We start from the raw sequence: 12,723 nt of genomic DNA, 5'->3' as shown, positions 1-12,723 counted from the left end.
CTGATGACCCACTGGAGGCGTGGTCTAAACCTTGCAAAGGGGCTCCTGTCAATCGGACAATTCGCCCACCGCCATAGGCCTGCACCTAACGACCCTAAATTCCTGACCCAACATCCTACGCCTGAGAGTCTAGTCATCTGGGCTTCTTCCTCTTCTGGGGCATTCCGTTCTGCACCCCTGGACAGGAAATTAAAAAGACGGGACCAACTTGGGAAGAAAATGTTTTCTTCCTCCAGTCTTGCATTGAGGTCCGTGAACACTGCATGCCTTTTGGTCCGCTACTCCCATACTTTATGGGATACGGTCACATAGGTGCTGCCACAGGTCCCGGAGGAGGCCCTGGCCATTCTTTCCCAAGCTGTTGCTGATGGGAGGGACACAGCCAAGTTCATGATTTGTGTGAGTTCGGCACAAATGATTCACTGGGCAGATGGGTTGCATTTACGGTGGCCCTACGGCGCTATGCTTGGTTGAGGACATCTGGCTTTTCGGGAGATGTCCAGCAATCACATATGGGCATGTCCTTCGATCGCAACCGAGACAAACGGACTCAGCGCTCAAGCGCTTTAAGGAGTCCTGGACTACAGCTCAGTCCCTTGGCCTTGCAGATGCTCCTTGCCCCCCTCAGTCTGCTTTTTGCCCCCTTTTGTGGCTACAGTAGGGGCACCCAACCCGTCCATTTCCCTCCAGCCACCATGCCGCACATGCTGCCGAGCCTCTGCGTGGATGAGGGTGCGGGATCCAATATTACAGTGGATCAGGGAGCCAGCAGTTGATCCAGAACCCCTACCCTCCCTGCTCTCCTGCTGCGGCCCATAAATCTCACTAGTATGCAAAATCATCCCATTGTTGGATGATTTTTTAAGGGCCTTACCAATCTCTTTCCTCCTTCCCTGTTCATAATGCCCCAATGGGATTTGAACTTTGTTCTTACCTTTCTAATGTGCGCTCCCTTTGAGCCACTTCACAACTGTCCACTTCGCCTGCTTACTCTGAAAACAGTCTTCCTCTTAGCTATCTCTGCCTGCAAAATGAGTGAGCTGCTGGTTTTTTCTCTGAAGCCACAATTCACTTCCATCCACGCTGACAATGTAGTGCTTCGTACTAGGGCTACTTTCCTGCCTAAAGTGGTCACACCCTTTCACGTTGGCAGTCAGCCACCTTGCCTACTTTTTAGGCACCCCCACATCCTTCTGAGGAACAGGAGAGACTTCATCATCTGGACCCAAAAAGAGCATTGGCGTTTTATCTTGATCATTCCAAAGAGTTCCGGATTGAGGTTCAACTCTTTGTGGGTGCAAAGAAAAGTCAGGCTGTGCAGAAAAGAACCATCTCTAAATGGGTTGTTCTCCGTATTTCAATGTGCTACCTATTGGTTACCCGGAGGGTTTGCATGCTCACTTTACCAGAGCAACAACTGCAACCTCTACGGTAACATGCAGAATTCCAGTCCTGGACCTCTGCCAGGCAGCAACGTGGGCATTCTTGCACACGTTCACTAAATACTACTGCCTAGACAGTCGGGTCCGAAGGGACGTGTACTTTGTCTCTTCAGTCCTGCAAGACTTCCTAGTATGATCTTGGTTCACAGACCCTCCGGGGATGGTATTGCTTGGGTATCTATTCTACGGTAAGGAATCTGCAACTAGAAATCTCTATCAGATGAACAAGTTACTTACCTTTGGTAATGAATTATCTGGTAGAGATATATTCTAGTTGCAGATTCCTTATTGACCCACCTATCCTCCATGCTCTGCAAAGTGATTTCAATGGACAGAGACTCCCTTTCAGGGCCCAAGTTCTGGTGCACCAGTGGTCGGTCTTCCTTGATCCCCGCTTCTTGCATGGAAAGTCCTGAAAAGAAACTCACATCAGCACGCCGGGGTGGTGCATATACGACCCATGACGTCATATCTGGCGATGCCAGCGACAGACGGAGAGTCAACCGACACCACCTACCACGTGCAAGGGTACTGCCCAAAGAAAAATCTCTGGATCCAGACTGACGCCTGGGGGAAATTCCAAGGTAAGGAATCTTCAACTAGAATATGTCTCTACCAGATAATCCGTTACCAAAGGTAAGTAACTTGTTCATTATTGGCAATGAAGATACCTTTATGGTCTGTCCAAAGAAAATCAATCAGAGAGTGAGTGTCAGCAAGGTCAGGATCGGTAAATACATTGGCAAGTATGTGGCCTGCTGAATGATTAGAGGACTATCAACTGATTGGGACTGTTTAGTCATAAAGCAAGTGTTACTAAGCTTGGAGGCTGATTTAGCTAATGGATCGCCTGCTGGAAATTAAAATGACCTAATAAAATGAAGTTAATAGAGTTTGAAAAGGAAGTTGAAATCAGTTCATGCACTGATGATAAATTCTTTACTGGGCAAGAGACTTTGTAAATTAATAGCATTTAAAAAGAGTTGTTCAGGTGGATAAAGTAAAACTTTGAAATTCACAGTACTGGAGCGGCTGAATTGCCTCAGGCAAAATCAGTATGAAGGAATTGAGAATTGTGAATACACTACCACCAGTATTGATTAGTGTGATTAACATATTTAATATGGTAACCAGGAGGTATGGCCCCAGTGCAGAATAAGGTGCGGAGTCATCTTTGAGCCAAGCATGACAAACTCAAGCTTACAGTCAAGTACACGTTCCTCAACTCAGCTGTAACTGTTTTTTTTATGCAATGTGAGAAAAGGTGAGAGAGGAATTAGCTAACAGGTGTCACCTATGGCCAAATTTTGAAATTAAAGATGATAAAGGGGTGGAAAACCATTATGGGCTGATGGGGAATAATGGTTTCAAGAAGTAACTCCTGTTTATCTCGCTTATGGCCAACTTTGAAAATAAATGAAAGATGAAAAGGGAAGCTAGTGGCCCCTTTTCATTCTTATGTACATCCTGTGAATGTAATCCCCATAAACTGCAGTTGAATGCGTAAGCTGAACATGACAATATGAAGCCTGTATAAAAAAAGAAAACATGCAAGCTTACTTCTTACCTGGAAGGTCAATGTAATCTCTAAATAATGCAGATAAGTGCCTATGGGGTCGATGTATATTCTAAAATGACCACCACTTAAAGATCAGCAATTAGCCATTGATTCTTACAAAATGAACACCTTTTATTGTGATGGAAAAAAACATGGTAGTACGTTGAGTGTGTGTGTGCATCATTCGTACACCTTACAATGTATAAATCCTCAGTTGCATTTAGAGAATTTCACTTGTTCATCTGACCATGTCATATTAACAAAATGGCGAATTAAGGCCTCATGATTATTCTTAGTCACTGGAAAACAGATGTGAGTTAATGTTTCGGAGCTTTGAGCTTTCTAGAACATGCTGAAGGCTGACCAAGAGACTGTCCTAAAATGAGAGAGGTTTGGGATCTATTTAGACACTTTTCCTAATTGGAGTCTTAGTGCTTGTAGGGAAAGGTGGATATACCTGTGTTAGGAAAAGGAGGGTGGTAGCTATGAAATAACAGCATGTTGGACTACCAAAGTCAGAGTACTTGCTTTGATATGCGAGCTTTGTAGAAGGTAAGACAAGAAAGAAGATTGGTGGAATTCATGTGTACAATTTTTTTCCAGAGTTATTAATGGAACATTTGCAAGAAATACGAATTTTGAGACATCGACTGGAAGAGTCCATTAAAACAAACGACAGACTACGACAACAGCTTGAACGACAAATAGCAGAAGCCGAACTAGACCATGGTGAGGTCATCTTCATCTCCCATATACTTATCAGCTAGGTTACTTTTCGCAGTAATCCGAGAGAACAATACCCTAATATTGTGGGTTTAACAAAGCTAGTTTTTAAAAAGTATAGTTTCTATCTAACTCATGAATTATGCTGGTAACATCAAGTTGGAAGGGCCAACTAAGTAGAACGCACAAAATTAATGAGATGTGGAGTGTTTTCCACTGTCCAGAAACATTTGTTTCTAATTTTCCTACTAGTGTATGGCTCAGTTAAATTATTGGACAGAGTATATTCTGTTAACTTATACTTCTTAATTTCTAGGGTCTACACAGATGTACAGTGATGCAGATCAACAGAATACACTAATTTCTGAAATAAGTTTCCTAAGAAGAGAAAATGAATCCCTGAAAGATCTTCTTGCTAGAGGATCAAGAGGTGAGTCCCCATTGAAGCTTGAATGAGTATGGTCACAGTTAGGATTCTAATTATAATTTTTTTTAATCAAACGCAGAATAAAAGAGCAAAGGCAGGGTGATCTTATATATATATTTTTAATGTTTTTGCAGAAATAGGTACTTGATCGCAGACATTAGTTTTCCAACACAATAATTGTGGCTAAGGATAAAGATGGGCTATGGCATATTTTCTCCTTATGCGTCTCTTGCCCGCTTCAGTAAAGAGAGCATGCTAGGATGGTAGCCAGAATTGCTCTGGAACCTCAGAATGTGATTGGGAAAAGAGATTGCTAAATGGCATGGATTGATATACGGAGTGCAGTGTGAGTATGGAAGGTAACCCAGAGAAGGGAATTGGAAGAGGGTTATAAAACAGTTTGGAAGGTAGCTTCTGAGCTGTAGCGCTCATCGTAGTGGGGGTTGATTGGTTTGCAAATGGATGTGTAAAATGGTAGCATGGGAGAATATGGGGTATAATATGATTAGGGAGCAGGGGAGAAGAGGAAGAGGGTGATTCTGGGAGGATGTGGGAAAGGTGTAAGTGAGAAGAACTTGGATACAGGGGCGAGGCTTGTGATCCCACGTTAGTCAACTGCAGGAAGGGGAATCTCCATGCATGTTAGCTAAGAACATTTCATTTGAACATCCATTGATGAATACATTTTGGCAGTTGAGAGAGATTACTTTGCGATGAGATTAATCAACAACTCAATAGTAATATATTTTCCGATGCAAGCATTGGAGTGAAGGTAATGAGAACTTATTAGATAAAATCTACCCTTTTCTGATATTCAAATTGATTTTAACCACCTTCTGGGTCAGGGTCAAAGGGTGTGTCCTCTTGCTGCGAGTTTTCTTACTTTTGCTATACTCATGTACAAAATATCACCCCATACTCCTTTGAAAGAGGCTCAAAAGACAACCTCTTTTTTTGTATCACTCTGTTCAATGCAGTAGTCCTGTAAGTTAAATTTAGATGTATTTCAAAGAGGTCACTTAAGTTGCATCGTGCATTCAACTCAAGAAGGTCTTTAAAAAATAATCCTCTTGTCGTTGTGCCTTTAACCTGCAAAGGTATGTCTCTATAGCACTTGTGTCTCCACGTGTTTCTCCATTTCATTACTTTGTCCTGTTAATGCTGGACTTCGGTCCCCAATGCCCACTCAGTGTCTCCGGTTCTTGTTGCTTCACCGTGTGTGATGGTGTTCTCTCTGAGACAAAGCAGACAAGAAAAGAAGGGTCTCTCCCCTTGTCAACTGATCTGCTTCCTTTTCCTTAGACCACTATATTTCACCTCTGTTTTGCCCGGTCCTGTTCCACCGCTTTAGTGGAGTGCCTTAGTGGTGGTAAACAAGTGACTATCATTCATTATGAGAGAGTACTGCTCCATTCTGTTTTCCAGTGATCTTCGGAAGCAGACTCAGAAGCTTGGTATCCAGCTACCCAAATCCCAGTGGATCCCATTTCTCGTGAGGTGGATTGCTGGACCTCTTCAGTCTCCAGTGATGGATTCTTCCCACCAGTTTCACAGTGGACTGCCATTTTTGTCATCCACAATTGCAGACCACAAATTTGATAGATGCCTTCTGTTTGGGCTGGTGTGGTCACCTGGGGAAGATGATGTTGCACGGTTCTCAGGATGCACTTAAGCGAGGTAGAGCAGCAGGCAATTTACCTAACCCAGAAGGTGTTTCTTCTTTCCATTTCATTGTGATGTGCTGGTCCTCTAGGACAATCCTTCCACCAGTGTGCAGAGTGGTCTTCTCTCACTTGGAAAACCTTTGTATTGACCTCTTTTCCCTGGTCCTCAACAGAAGATGCCTTTCCTTCTGTGCCATGCACTTTTCACCACTGGGTTCTCTGGGAAGTATTACTCTTCAAGTATGCACCAAGCCTATTTTATGCACTCCCTCAAAACCTGCTCATCTTAAGGGTGCCACAAAAACAGACAAGGGAAATGTGCAACTGATTCTCATTATCCTGGACTGGACGAGGAGGATTTGGTATAGTGACCTGTTGGATCTCAGTGCTCAGCCTGCTCTTCCTTGTGGAGATGTAGGAAATCTACTTTTGCAGCAGCGTAGTCAGGTCATTCACCCCAGAGCTTGAACTCTTCTAGTCCCATCATGAAGATTGAGAGTCATCAGTTAGAAGTGTTCATTCTTCCCTAAGAGGTACCAAATTTTATTCTGGCTGCCAAGAGACGAGCCAGAGGTTTGTTTATGCTTGGCTCTGGAACAAGTGTTTCTTATTCTTTCCGGTCATGCCTAATCATTTTATGTGCTTTGCGCTCTTTTTCACACACTAGGGTTCAGCAGTGTCTGCAGTTAAATGGTACTTGTTTCCAATGCCTGTCTTTCTGTGGTTTCCTGACCAAACTTCTTTATTCAGGCTTTCCTTGATGGCTTAATTCTTGAAAATCTCATTATTAATGCTTAAACTTGCTTCTGACCTTCCTCAGGGTGTCTCCATTTTAACCAATGCACACGTGTTCAGTTCATCCTTTACCTGTTAAAACAGTTTTTGTGATGGTTACTACATCCTCAAAGGTTTAGGAAACTCTATGCCCTGTCAGTCAAGCTCCTCTTTATGGCGTTTTACTGAGAAAAGTTGGTCCAGCTAAGGTGCCAGACTTCCATTTAAGCCAATGTATCACTTTTCCATCCTTCTTTCCCACACCTCACCTAAATTAGGAGGTGCAGTGATTACACATGTTGAACCTCAAGTGGGCTGTTCCACATTACATCAATGGTATGGAACCAACATTTTAATTGATTTAGCTGTGTTCTGTCTGATTTTTTCTATCTACTTTTCTGTGTCCCTAATAATTATGTGTATATAAGCTGAATAAACAGAATTAAGCAGTGCACACTTCTGTAGCGCCACTGTCAACTGTACAGAGTAAAACCCTTTTTTTCCATGTTCACCTATACAGATAACTCGGCCTTTACTACATGTTTAGGCGTGTTTCTAACATGTACATATTTTTATCAATAATGTATTTTTATGGCAAGTTTCTTTTATTAAAATTATCCTGAAAGAATGAGGTATTTTTACTGTAAATGGTTTTGTAGCCCTATTCTAGGTGGCAAATATAAAGCATTGAATGTTTCTTTAAAAACAATATGAAGTTAACTTCTTAACCAGTATAACTTTTATATTTGCAGATAAGCAAAAGGAAAATGAAAAATTAAGGGAATCTCTTTCGAAGAAGAGCTTTATGGTTGATCACCTTCATAGTGAATATGAACGTGTTCAAAAAGAAAATGAGATGTTGCAAATAAAGCTCAAGGAGAAGGATGACGAAGTAAAACATCTTATTCAGGAAGTTTGTGGAAGCCGTAATGAGATAAATAGGTAAGAGTTAAGTCAGACATAAAATCTTTGTCTGCAAAATAAGCTTTTGCAAAATAAACCCTGTACATGAGTTACAATCTCAGTGATGCAGTAGTAGACGGGACACCGCCAGTCAAGTCATTAATCTGTCCATTTTCCCCGGAGTGCAACCTGCAATCCTCCCATGTGCATACAACACATGGAGCATGGCCATAGAACAGGAATGCCCTGTACGTACTGTGCACAAGGCACAGCCTGCTGCTATGTCCTCTGTGTGATGTAAATACAGCCCCCCCTTTTATTAGTGCAGACACAGCATTGTTGTAGGCCACGACTTCAGTGTTCTTGGTTGAGTCTACTGAAGTGGTATTGTCCTACTTCAGTGAAGGGGCTGCCTATGATAAAGCATACCACGAGAAGCTGTGAGTAAGGCTGCCCTCAAATATCTTGTTTGATGTAGGACACTGATAGAGACTTTGTCCTGAGCTTCACTAGTGATAGGAAATAGACCCAAGCACCTTTTGTGAAGTATAGTATTAGCGGAGGACGTGCTTAGGGGTTTCTTTTTTTCCTGTCTCTCCTTTTGTGTTGCTAATCTCTGAGCTACCTGCCTCTTTCTGTGTCTCCTAAATATGTGCCTTTTTTTATTTTTCCCAAACTTTTAGTGCTGCATGCACCAGCACCACAATATTTTACAGTATCGTAATATAATTGATATCTTCAGTAGAAATTTGCTATGTGATAAAAGCCCACTTAAGTGCAGTGGATATCATAGATGAAACTGCTTCCCTTCTTTTTTTTTTTTTTTTTTAAGTCAAATGAAATACATTGTGGGAAATTCAGCCAGATAGGCAGAATCATTGCAATGCTGCAAGCAAGCTTCAACACTGCTCAGGAGAATGATGATCTGTAAGCTCCAAACTCAGCAGCCATGTCATTAGACCTATCTCCTTCATCAGTCCCATTTCAGCATTACTTGATGATTAGAGCATTGATGCAATATATTTATGAATTGGGAAAATAGATTTTTGGGGTCACCTACAACTCTACTGATCGATTTAAACTCTGGTAAAATTTAAATTAATGGAGAGTGCCTCCCCAATTACTCGTCATCATGCAGCTGCATCATACACAGTACTGAGTTCAGGTGCAACTCTTGCTAAAAGGCAGACTGTGTGATAAAATCAAATTTAAGAATGGCCTAAAGCAATAGTGTATACTGGCTTTAGCTCTTTTTGCCAATAAGCTGGCATCCATTGTTCCTTGGATTTATTTTTGTCAAACATGTATATAATGGGCATCCCTTGTTTGCCTATGAATTAGCTATGCTTGACTGACACGGTTAGGTCTTTTGTGTAGAATTTATGCCTTGTATCTTGTTGCCATTCAAAACTCAATGATAGGTGTTCGTTAGAGAAAATATTTGTTTATCATGGTGGTTTGCATATTGTTACATTGGAATTAGTCCATCATTTTACATGTGTATGTTGTTCAGTCGATCGCTTTCCAGGGAACATATTTGGCGTCAGATAAAACAAATGCCCTAAATAATTTGGCAAGCTTAATTAAATGAAAATAAAATGTTATAATTAAACATAATTCTTAAAAAATCATAGTTAATAATAATAATAATAAAACATAATTTGAATTACCTTTAATATTATTTACTGTGGCATTTAGTGGAAAACTTTAATTTAAAGGCATCAGAAATTTAATCTCAGATACTCTGTGGCTGCCAGCTGCTTTTAGAGTGACAGCTGGTTTTCTTCACTACACCAAAAAGCTCTAGAATTATTTTGGGCATTCAAATTTGACCATGACTCAAGCAATTTGTCTGGAATTTAATATTCATTCGTTAGTTTGTCTTGCTAGAGCCGGGACTTTTCTTTTGTTCTGTTTTTTGTGCAGGGAATCAAGGAAGCCACAATCTTGAATTTGTCAACGTTGACTTTAAATATGCCTAATAACTCTCAAAGCATCCCTTCTTGTGGATTGAGGAAGGAAAGTCTCTTAAATGAATGCTGTACCTTTCTAAAAACACTAACACTGCACAAGGCAATCCTTTCTCCAACATGCATTTCTTAATAATATGAGCTTGTTTCTTTAACTAGGCCCTATTAGGGCTCATATGATAGTTGTGAATATCTGGCAGAATTTCATGATAGGAAGATGACAAACAAAACCCTGGAGCTTTATAGGAAGGAGCCATTCTGCGATATTGGCTATTCTTGTGAGCTTCTTTATTGTGCTTATTTAGAATGTTCATTTTTATTTTCAATTTAAAACTGAATATGAGTAGCTCAAGTGCAAATATACAGCATGAAAAACCTCGACAAAAACAAGTATTAAAACTATATTATTATAATTCTACAGGTTACAGAGTGAACTCAATATACAACAGACTAGACTTTCTGACGATAGACAGGTCCTGCAGTCACTACGAACTGAGTTGGAAGTGTATGAAAAGATGAGAGATGCAAAACAAATAGAAAATGGTAAGATGCTTATTTGTAAATTTTAAGATTTTTGTCTTGTGTATTTGTTGAGTAGGTCCATAAGTACAAAATTAATTATTACCTATTCCAACACACTAATCCATTGTACTTTGTTTCCCTATAAAATCAAGTTACACAAGTTTACACTGACCATTTAAGATCATTGACTGCTCTTCCTCCAGCTTTCCCCCATGCAGCTCTTGTGCCACGTCTTCCCTCCCAGACTGTTTCCTTTTGACTACAATCAACCATGGGATTGTAGACAGATGAGAACAACATTCTCCCTGCTACCTTAAGAGTAGCAGCAGCTTGTGATCAGTCCCATGCCTTGCTCCCAACATTGAAGTCCATCCCACAACTTGTCCCGACAAGTCTCAGATCCAAGAGTTCGACAAGGCCATACGCCAACTCTTCAAATCCCTTCCAAAACCTCTGGTGCGCTTACTACAAAAAATACCCCAGCACTCATAAACAGTTCATAGTATTATATATTGACCAGATGAGTTTAATCTTAGTGAGATCTTTTTTATTGGAAATGTAGACATCAATAGTTCAAACAGCGTATGAATCCACAGCCACAGCCAACACGTTTTGTCACTTGCGTGACTTTATCAAGGTTGTAAAGATATACAAATACATATGTAAAAAAATCTTATACACAAGAACGTGGAGGATGATAGCGTAAACTATTGTCTATATATATATATAAGTAAAAGTTGTTAGTTTAACCATACGTGGGGCAAATATTCAAGCACCCTTAGATAAGAAAAAAAAGAAATTATGAAAAAAATATCAAAATGATGTTCGTACATACAGTAAGTTGTGACCATAAATAAGACTAATAAATACTGTGAACAAGAAAGTAAAGCAAAACAGAAACGCACCGAAAGCACACAAGAATAGTCCAGGCCTTAATGCACCAAGTGAAAGAAACCACTAAGACCAAAGAAAAATGTAATCAAACATGAAAGTGGAAAAGAGATTATTAAGTGAGACAGTTATTTGGTGTACATGGCTGCTCAAAACATAACACATTGTCCTTAGAAACGAAACCAAAAAGTGCAAGGATAAATATAAAACGGTCAAGTACCCTACTGTAATGAAAACCTCGTTGTGACTATGAGCGAGGATAGTCCAAATCAAATCAAATCATTAACATTTATAAAGCGCGCTACTCGCCCGTGCGGGTCTCAAGGCGCTAGGGGAAAAGGGGGGGTTATCGCTGCTCGAACAGCCAGGTCTTTAGGAGTCTCCGGAAAGCGGAGTGGTCCTGGGTGGTCCTGAGGCTGGTGGGGAGGGAGTTCCAGGTCTTGGCCGCCAGGAAGGAGAAAGATCTCCCACCCGCCGTGGAGCGGCGGATGCGAGGGACAGCAGCGAGTGCGAGGCCAGAGGAGCGGAGGAGGCGGGTGGGGACGTAGAAGCTGAGGCGTCTGTTGAGGTATTCCGATCCCTTGTCGTGGAGGGCTTTGTGTGCGTGGGTGAGAAGTCGGAAGGTGATCCTTTTGCTGACTGGGAGCCAATGCAGGTGTCTCAGGTGTGCGGAGATGTGGCTTCTGCGGGGTACGTCGAGGATGAGGCGGGCCGAGGCGTTTTGAATGCGTTGCAGGCGATTTTGGAGTTTGGCTGTGGTCCCGGCGTAGGGGGTGTTGCCGTAGTCCAGGCGGCTCGTGACGAGGGCGTGGGTCACGGTTTTTCTGGTGTCGGCGGGGATCCAGCGGAAGATCTTGCGGAGCATGCGGAGGGTGAGGAAGCAGGCGGAGGACACGGCGTTGACTTGCTTGGTCATGGTGAGAAGAGGGTCCAAGATGAAGCCGAGGTTGCGGGCGTGGTCTGTGGGGGTCGGTGCGGTGCCGAGGGCCGTGGGCCACCAGGAGTCGTCCCAGGCAGACGGGGTGTTGCCGAGGATGAGGACTTCCGTTTTTTCAGAGTTCAGCTTTAGGCGGCTGAGCCTCATCCAATCTGCGACATCCTTCATACCCTCTTGTAGGTTGGTCTTGGCGCTGGCGGGGTCCTTGGTGAGGGAGAGTATAAGTTGGGTGTCGTCGGCGTAGGAGGTGATGATGATGTCGTGCTTGCGTGCGATGTTGGCGAGGGGGCTCATGTAGACATTGAAGAGTGTCGGGCTGAGCGATGAGCCTTGAGGTACGCCGCAGATGATCTCGGTGGGTTCTGAGCGAAACGGAGGGAGGTAAACTCTTTGGGAACGGTTTGCGAGGAAGGAGGCGATCCAGTCCAGGGCCTGGCCTTGGTTCCCGGTGGAGCGGAGGCGGGTGATTAGGGTGCGGTGACAGACGGTGTCAAAGGCAGCCGAGAGGTCGAGAAGAATGAGGGCGACTGTTTCACCGTTGTCCATCAGGGTTCTGATGTCGTCTGTGACTGAGATGAGGGCGGTTTCAGTGCTGTGGTTGGTTCGGAATCCGGTTTGTGAGGGGTCGAGCAGGTTGTTGTCTTCCAGGAAGGTGGTCAGCTGTTTGTTTGTCAGAAAGGCCCGAAATAGCACAGTCAACGAATGAAACACAATGTCCCCAGTGGGAAAAATGAGGAACAATTACCCACCTTGTTGTAAATAAGATACATCTGATAGAGACTTCCAGTTGCATATTCCTTACTTTACCTTAGAATTTCCTCAGGCGTCAGACAGGATCTGGAGAATTTTTCTTCGAGCAGTACCCCTGCGTGCCGTTAGGTGACGTTGGTTGACTCTGCGGGCGTCGTGATC

The 12,723-nt window shown here is 42.6% G+C and overlaps 1 protein-coding gene across 1 annotated transcript in view; it reads left to right on the top strand.

The window, feature by feature from the left end:
- CDK5RAP2 (CDK5 regulatory subunit associated protein 2) overlaps nucleotides 1-12,723 on the top strand; it is a 687,227-nt gene that overhangs the window by 592,488 nt on the left and 82,016 nt on the right. The window contains exons 28-31 of the mRNA XM_069241280.1: nucleotides 3,604-3,729; nucleotides 4,040-4,153; nucleotides 7,341-7,530; nucleotides 9,883-10,004. Coding sequence (XP_069097381.1) covers nucleotides 3,604-3,729; nucleotides 4,040-4,153; nucleotides 7,341-7,530; nucleotides 9,883-10,004 — 552 coding nt within the window. The remainder of the gene's footprint in view (nucleotides 1-3,603; nucleotides 3,730-4,039; nucleotides 4,154-7,340; nucleotides 7,531-9,882; nucleotides 10,005-12,723) is intronic.

The sequence above is a fragment of the Pleurodeles waltl genome, chromosome 6 (assembly GCF_031143425.1).
Source record: "Pleurodeles waltl isolate 20211129_DDA chromosome 6, aPleWal1.hap1.20221129, whole genome shotgun sequence".
In the NCBI taxonomy this organism is placed as follows: domain Eukaryota; kingdom Metazoa; phylum Chordata; class Amphibia; order Caudata; family Salamandridae; genus Pleurodeles; species Pleurodeles waltl.
The sequence above is the reverse complement of the archived record's forward strand: the minus strand, read 5'-3'. Positions and strand labels throughout refer to the sequence as shown.